The 9,075-nt window shown below is 35.4% G+C and overlaps 1 protein-coding gene across 1 annotated transcript in view; it reads left to right on the top strand.

The window, feature by feature from the left end:
- Window positions 1-8,631, top strand: part of LOC139122632 (arginine-binding periplasmic protein-like) — a 14,680-nt gene extending 6,049 nt beyond the window's left edge. The window contains exons 6-11 of the mRNA XM_070688207.1: window positions 1,450-1,499; window positions 2,604-2,699; window positions 3,869-4,042; window positions 5,554-5,693; window positions 7,206-7,419; window positions 8,419-8,631. Coding sequence (XP_070544308.1) covers window positions 1,450-1,499; window positions 2,604-2,699; window positions 3,869-4,042; window positions 5,554-5,693; window positions 7,206-7,419; window positions 8,419-8,453 — 709 coding nt within the window. The 3' untranslated portion in view covers window positions 8,454-8,631. The remainder of the gene's footprint in view (window positions 1-1,449; window positions 1,500-2,603; window positions 2,700-3,868; window positions 4,043-5,553; window positions 5,694-7,205; window positions 7,420-8,418) is intronic.
- Window positions 8,632-9,075: the final 444 nt, after the last annotated feature.

Raw genomic sequence — 9,075 nt, 5'->3', positions numbered from 1 at the left:
ATATATTTGTTTAGGGTTTAGGGTGACTTAATGGCAGCTTGAATGAGTAAGCATTACCATATATAAATATACATCGATATACCATGGCTGGCATACGCGCGAGCTTTCAGCTTGAGCAAAAATCCGTTTTTGACATTCCACAACAGAATTTCAATATACTGTTACGATATAATAGCAATAAATCACACCCAGCGACGGTATACCACTCCAGTTCACTTCGTATTTGCACTCGCTATCGCTCGTGCATATATGTCGTGAACTGATCAAAATCTCGTGGTATACCGTCGCTGGGTGTGCTTTATTGCTTAATATATATATATATATATATATATATATATATATATATATATATATATATATATATATATATATAACAAGAAACCAACTGATCTGAATGTGTATGTCATGATCCTCTGCTTCTGTATGTTGTTGCATTATTGTTTTTATAGCATTAAACTAATTATCTAGTAAGTATCTATGCTGCAGTACAAAACTTCATCAAAAGTCGTTACATTATAAGTAGAGTTATATATTCTTTACTTCGATGTTGAGACAACTTATCACACTGCGTCATGCCAGTACAGATGAATGAAATAATACATCAAATCACCGGATGCAAGTATACATACATTGAAAACAGATTTCCTGCCGATAATCTTCCTATTTCAATGCAAGTATTTCACTTTAAGGTAGCTAAATACCTTTTAGCCACTTTAAGATTTTTATTTTGTTCTCATTGAACACGTCCCAAACCCCAATAAAGTATACATTTTCTGAAAGCCCTGATATAGAGCTATCCGGCCAAGCACAGTACACGGTCATTATTTGCATAAGAGTCACGTGACAAGCGTTTTGCTGAACCTTCCAAAAACCGGTTTTTCCCGCCTTATGCAAACACGCTGCAAGATTTCCGGTTGGAATTTCTTCATTGACAAGCCTTGACAATATCCTTCAAAACCGTGTCTGCGATTTTTTCCCGGAGGCTCCATTCAAATTATATGGCGTGATAATTAAAATTCCTTGAAAATCACCTTCATCTAACACCTTTAAGAGCGCATTAAAAAAAAAACCAAAGGCATATAAAGAAAATCCCAGACACGGTTTTGAAGGATATTGTCAAGGCTTGTCAATGAAGAAATTCCAACTGGAAATCTTGCAGCGTGTTTGCATAAGGCGGGAAAAACCGGTTTTCGGAAGGTTCAGCAAAACGCTTGTCACGTGACTCTTATGCAAATAATGACCGTGTACTGTGCTTGGCCGGATAGCTCTATATCAGGGCTTTCAGAAAATGTATACTTTATTGGGGTTTGGGACGTGTTCATTTAGAAAAAAATAAAAATCTGAAAGTGTCTAAAAGGTATGCAGCTACCTTAAGACTCTGGCTCATACGGTGAAACTGCTAAAAGGGATTCATATTAGACAATGAATTGTTCTTTTGTTTATTTTAAGAGATGATGATGGGAAACTTGCAGGATTTTTCATTGATCTGGTTCATGCAGGTTAGTTGCAAGATATCAAAATCACGTCTTTCTTGTTGGGAATATTTATTCCATTTCTGACACTTATTGGCATAATAAATGAAAAGTTACCAGAATACTGAACTATTGATATTTAGACATATAAACCGATAATAGCCTCCTGTACAAAGGCCTTCCGCTTATTAACATGCCTGTTGGCCATTTCTGTCATAGAATTTTCGTCTCTTACGTTTATAAGCAGCGAAAAAGCATCATATGATTGAATCCAAAAGATTATAGCATAATCTCAGGTTTGACAACAACTATGATAATAATATAAAAGTAAACCAAATAAAATTGTATATGGTAGAATTTTCAATAGAGCGTATATTTAAGTAAACTGAATGTGTAAAAGTGACTGTATGTTACTTCAAACATATCAATATTATTGCCTTTAATGTACAGTGATTTGTAAATCCAAAACTTTACAATTGTATGAGGATGTAGACATTGTCAGGATGTTGTGTATTCATCAAATTGTTCATCGTTTCTAGGATTCTGTGACCCAAAACAAAGTTTGGAAATAACCGCATCATACTGCCATGTTAACCTTGACATAGACTAGAAGAAGATGATTCATCCATTGTTGAAAATTATTTTAATCCATGTAATTCAAGGTTTTAGCCTTAGAACATCTTAATCAGAAGGAACGTGAACAACCACAAATTAGAAGCGTGATTTTTCAGTTATTTAGAATTGTCAATACGATCTATACCGTAAAGAAAAGATTGGGGGGGGGGGGGACAAAAATCACCGTTACTTTGTATAAATAAGCCTTGTTTGCTATGGTGAGTAGTGAAATTGCAAATTATTTAAAGCCAAGCGAGGAATGAAACCGGTAGAAATGGACGAGGCAAGGTCTTTGCGTTAGGGTGGTAGTGTATATAAAATCAATTTAGGTTCCTCCCTTCAGTATCAGACTAATCTTTGATTACAGAGTATTGCTTCCAATTATCTCTAAGTGAGAAGTTTTGAAGAAATTGTTGAAAACTCACTTTCATTGTTTTCATCTGTTGATCTCGATAGATTTGAATCCTAAGTGTTTGTTAGTCACAATTTTCTCTCTTTCATATGCTTATTTCATAGTTTGTGAAGCGGCTAAAAAACAGTGCAGAATCATGTATGATGCATCTAGCAACTGTTACACCCATCATGTTGGTGAACACTCCAGGATTGGACCAGGTATATATTTTATCACTGTAGAAATATATAAGATCATAAGACTTTGATTCACTGAAATCCAATGGCATGCTTTCTTAAAATAGAAACACAACTTGGCAAAGTATTAGCTATAACCAATACATGATGAGGTAAATGACCATCGGTTCCACTATTTAGCTGTACTTGTCCATGTGTTTACACACGTTTCTGATTCTATTTTCATTACTATGAAATTTTAGCACCACGTTGAAAATCCATGTAGTACTATAAGGTTATTCACAAAATAGGGCCTACCGGGATTTACTTCCGAGTACATCGTGCAGACAATACCGTAGCGTACTATGTACGAGTACATAAATCCCGGTATTTTGTGAATAACCTTATTATTATACACCTTTTTAGATCAATTACACCGGCAAAAGTCGAAATAATTAAAGCGTTTTGAGGATGCCCGTCGAGTACAGTGTCATGCATTCGAGAGCAAACTGGGAACGCGTTCAGCGCGTAGGGCACAGATCAAACTTCCACCCGCGCAGCGCATTGCACGTGGTAGAAATTGTAGGTCAGCATCATAATTTCACTCAAATTTACATGTTTTAAGTTGACCATCACTTAATCCGTTTAGTATTGAATGTTTAAATGTATAGCTTTTGTCAAAAAAATCTAAAACCTTCCCTCGTTTCCCCTTGTTGACGTACAGGTGTTGTGAGGTCAAGGGTCATTTAGCGTCATATAACACCTAAAGTTGTTGTATTCCGCGTCAGAGTTACTGGACTCCGCGTCGTCTGAAAACGCAATTTACTTTATGACGAAACAATACAGATACAGGTGTATAATAACACACACTTATTTTTAAAGTCTTGTAAGGTAAACGGCTGATTTAAGACTGATAAATGTATCAGAAGATTACAGTTCATGAAACTGAAACTTAACAACTTAACAACTGGTTGCTTATCCTTATTTATAATAATATTCTGTTATTAACTCTAAAAGCATCACAATTTCTAAACCTAAGGGTATTAGTTCTCTGTCACAGACACAAGATGTTATGAATCAATCCAGTTATGTTTTCAACTTTGCTCTCCGTAATAGAGACTATTTGTTTTTTCGTTTAAAGCGTAATAAACGTTTAGAGTTAAATTGAGGCCTTGGTTTTCCATACATCATAATTAATGAACTTCTCATTAAAGGCTTGCTTGGCAAGAATTACGACGCATGTTTGGGATGGATGGAAACTGAAGAACGTGGACATTCTGTTGGCTTCACTGATGCTTTCTGGGATGATGGAAATGAAGCACATTTCTATGTGAAAGCTGGCAATCCAAAAGGCTTTGACCCAGACCATGTTGAAGGGAAAAGTATCGGTAAGGGAATTCTACATGCCCCTTGTACGCGAATATAGATTTTTAGAATATATGCATGTGGAATGTATGGAAGAGACATTAACGATACCCATTTCATTTTCTTACAATTAGATGTGATTAATTCATGGAAAGACATCAAAATATAATCGTAATTCTGTTGTAGGATTCGTATTTACGTATGATTTCAATTCACTGGCCTCTTATGAACTTATCTTCAACCAAAATACGGTGTTTATGTTCCTAACATGTACAACAAAAGTTGTCTTTAAAACAACAGCTGTATATATGAACAACAGAGTACTCAAAGCAAAATGCTACAATTTCTAGTTTGGAAATCTATATTCAGCATAAATTTACCATATTGTATTATATATGTTCTTCCAAAAAGTAGATTTTTGCTAAGTCCTCAATGTGTACATCTGTAGAAAAAACAACCAAAAAAAAAAAAACAAAACAAAAAAACAACACGTAAAGTCAAAATTTACAGCGCAGATTGAATCCATTTCTTGAAATATAGGGAACACATTAAATCTACATGCAGTTCCTTGTCTATACATGATTTAAGAGATTCCAAACTGGTGCTATTTATATAAAACAAATGACAAATGGAAGTTCAATGTTGTAGTTATGTTGAATGAAAGTGGTAATGCAGATAAAGTACATGTAAGGACAATACTGTTACAGAAAATTATGTTACCAGTTGCCCTGTCCATCGCGTTTTGATTGGTCGAGCTGAATCACGTGACTGCCCACAAGTACACATATGGTTTGTTTCATGCCCGTAAATATGAATAATATCGTAAACATAGTAACTTTACAGATAAAACGAAAATTGTGATTTGTACAAAATTCATAATCAACCACAAAATAAAATGGAGCATTGGGGGCCAAGTTTAGACGCTTTTTTTCAAAAAAACTCCGGATTTGCAAAAGTTTGGCAGCGCGCGCACTACTCACTGTCAGGTTCTGGGGCCCCGTTGTCGTTCGCACGGGAAATTTTCGTAAATTTTGACGGTTTTTCGGCGTTCGTTGATAATATAAAGGAAATAACAGACTCCGCGCTGACCATTAACGTTTATTTATGGGCGCGGGCGAGAGGAAAGCCAAATTAACGGGCTCGGCAAGCCTCGCCCATTAACTTTTGGCTTTCCTCTCGCCTCTGCCCATAAATAAACTTTAATGGTCAGCGCGTCGTCCGTTATTTCTATAATATTGTCCCTCTCTTGTAATATTTTCGTTTAGTTTTCAATGCCTCACATTTGCTTTTATACACATTCCTTTAGCAATTCAGTCATTTTATGACTTCAACAAGTACTTCTACAAGTTTACTCTGATGTTAATATGTTGGAAATGGTTTCTCAACTTGCCCAGAAACTGTACGTCCAAAAATGACACAGAGCAGTCACTGTATTACTGAATGCATCGCATTTAAATATTGCTAAATTACTTCTTTTGTTTGCTTAGGGGGATATACATGTTGGTATTGAGGAAAGTTTTATTTGATCTTATAGGGTTTGTTGATGGATGGGTAAGTGATAAGTCTTGTCTGCAGCATCACTATGGTCAAGAGAGCGTTGCTGCTTCACTCAAACCGCACACAGAGTATATCAGTGATTCGGATAAATTGTTCGAGCAACTAGAAGACGAGACGGTAAGCCAATATAAAACGCTGCCCACATTTAGTGCATAGACATTGATTAGTATGTGATTCCTGTTTTTTTACTTTTGTTTTACATATTAGGAACATAAACACCGTAGAACACGATTGGAAATATTTTGGGTTTATAGGATTTTGAAAAGTTTGTCAAAAATTATTGAAAAATAAGGCACCAGACCATAATTTGTTGCTACAGACTAAGGTAAATTTCTTAATTTTGTTCAATCTACTTGGCAACAAAGTTAAGTTAACTGCTTTTTACTAAATCTAGTCAAATTTGCTTTTTTTGCAAATGTAAATACAGTGAAATAAACAAAAATTTTGCAAACTGTACTTATCATATAATTCTGCAGAATAGTTTTGAATCTTACAAATTTTGATCCTTTACCTGTTTTTGATATATCACGGTTGTCAAATTGCGATTTTTCGAACAGTTATAACCACTACTTTGTTTGACTGCTGATAGTACATTGTAAACTCTCCTATTTTGCTAAACTGTCATTTTCATTGTGTGGTAGATGTTCAGGAAACTAAGGTATTTCATACTTTTGAAGTTAGTACCTCAATAAGGCAAAGTAAAATAGTTAAAATTGTATTTTTTTATTCTATCTACTTAAAAAATACAAGGAGTTCAAGTAGCTGGTGAAATATTTGTATTAAAAAGATATTTTGAAATTGAAAAGTTGAAAATGTCTAAAAATTGTACATGACAACACTACCTTATATTTTCAAGGCCACCTTGAACATGACCCTCTATTTTTCAAGGCCACCTTGGACATGACCCTCTATTTTTCAGGGCCACCTTGGACATGACCCTCTATTTTTCAAGGCCACCTTGAACATGACCCTCTATTTTTCAGGGCCACCTTGGACATGACCCTCTATTTTTCAAGGCCACCTTGAACATGACCCTCTATTTTTCAAGGCCACCTTGGACATGACCCTCTATTTTTCAGGGCCACCTTGGACATGACCCTCTATTTTCTCAAATTACCAAAACTTGGGGAATGGACAAAACAATAATGACAATTTCAAAGAAACAATAGGATCTGTCATTTTGAAATGGTAGAAATCTTTTATTGTGCAAATTTATCAAAAGTGTCGGGTACCCTATAGCTGAAAGTTACAATATTACAGATTACCCTTAAAAACATGTGAATTGCAAAACAGAAGAGTAGATGAGCTTAAATTTACTGAATAAACCAATATTACTACAATATCCTATTATCCCAAAATATTTCCAATCGTGTTGTAGGCTATCAAGTAAAATTCTAATGGCACTTGTGATGATGAAATCAACAAAGAACACAACAACATTGTTTTTAGATCGTTAATTTGTAATCATCAGGCAAACACAGTGTGCGCTATGTCAAAATGTTGAAAAATATGCAACACTTTTCAATTAGTGTTGTAACTGATTATCATTTGATATGCATCATAATGAAAATGTAATGCCACTATGAAATCATCTGCTTCAATCCAAAAAAATACTTTTTCTCCAATCAGCTCGACAGTATCTTTGTGATCGGTGCTATTGCAAGGCACGCTGAAGAACATGGCTTTGAACGTGTGGGTGGAGTAATACACTGTGGAACTGGTCTGTATCATGCAATAACTCGAAAAGACAGCCATCTTCCTGAATGGTTTGACGAAACCTTGGCCGAAATGAAAGAGAACGGCCAATACTATTCCGTCTGTCACAAAGCCGTACAGCTTCATGGTTAGTTTATAATAATATATTTTGCGACTTTGTGCATGGGTTTTAATCCAGGTACACCACAATGGAATGAGACTAGTCACGTCAACATTAAGATGTTGCTCCATTGAATACTACTTCGTGGATTACCTAAATCCGATAACTAGGAACTTACAGCTTTGTTGTTATCACAAACAGTGCAGAGCCAGGACAAAGAGTAATTGACCTTTTCCCAGTTATCCCACAATGCATCGCTGTGGCTGTATCAAACACCGTATACACGCTCAAAACAACAAAAACATACTGATTGTGTGTTGTACAACGTTTTTTTTTATACAAGAATGACACAAATTTGCAACGCGGAAAAATTCCTCGTATATTTTGTATACATCGGCGACAAACATAGCCCAGAAGTGTAACTTGTCATAGTGTTCTATGAGTAACATACCGTGTGTATACCCTACGGCTAAAGTTATATCAGTAACGTACGCTTTGTATACTGCAAAACAAGTCTTTTTAACACGCACTGCATCATGGAACCGGTAAAGAACTATTGGTAAACTATTTCACGTCGATTTACACAGCAGATCTCCAGCCAGGGCAACGAGTCACGGTGCAAGCTATTTCACCTCAATTCGTATAACAAGCCACACTCCTCCCTCTTGTTCACCTCCCATTGCACAATAATCATGTCCAAGTTTTAACACACATAACACAGACACTTGTTCAATCACTGTCCATCAGTCAATATTAAGAAGCAGAAATTCCAATTTTCTTCATGCTGACGTTGAAAGCTGTTAGATGAGCAACTTCAGAATTCCAAGTGGAGGTGTTTTGACAAGAGATTACAACACTACACCCAAAAATTGTAATATTGAAATTATACCCAATTTCAGCAAGTCAAAATGAAGTTATCTCCAGCAGCCTACTAACCACACTGGACAGCACCTCAGATAAGTACTTTAGAAAAAGTCGCCGACCTCAGCTTAATGCCAAATTATTTCTTGTATGTTTACTTTTCAGGTAAAAAAGGAGAAGTCAAATGTGTTACTCCCTAGTTCCTAGGATTCACATATTTCATACTGCATCAAAGGATGCCAATGTTCTACAGGAATTTGTAACGTGCTGAATTGCTGTTTGGTTCCGTTGCTTTATTGACGTGTAATTTCTTTGACATTTAAATTCTTTCAAAAGTTCAAATAAAGGGCTTGCAAAATATTGGAGTCATAAATTCAATGTATATTGGATCACAACAGTAATTATCTTCAAACACTTCAGTGTCTTTCAATAAAGTATACAAGTGACCAAGTGGCCCATAGATCTCCACTTTGATATTGACATGCAATACATGGCAACCATTTGTGGTGAATGTGAATAGTAAATATTAAAAGCAGACCACAGGAGGAGGAATATTTTTAAAACTAATTTACTGAAAATATGAATTAGGCTATGATATGATATGATATGATATGATATGATATGATATGATGTGATGTGACTTTGATTTTCAATAATAATTTGCAAAAGGGAATAAATTTTTCCGCTTCACAATGTAACACTCTCAGCTATCCTATGAACCAATCATACATTTCAAGCACTTAGAGTACTTGCGTTGATATCTAAAAACACGCTAAGAAGGAAATATTCACCACTATGATGTGGTGCAACATTATTTTTCCA

The sequence above is a fragment of the Ptychodera flava genome, chromosome 22 (genome assembly GCF_041260155.1).
Source record: "Ptychodera flava strain L36383 chromosome 22, AS_Pfla_20210202, whole genome shotgun sequence".
Lineage (NCBI taxonomy): Eukaryota > Metazoa > Hemichordata > Enteropneusta > Ptychoderidae > Ptychodera > Ptychodera flava.
This window is presented reverse-complemented; position numbering and strand designations above follow the sequence as displayed.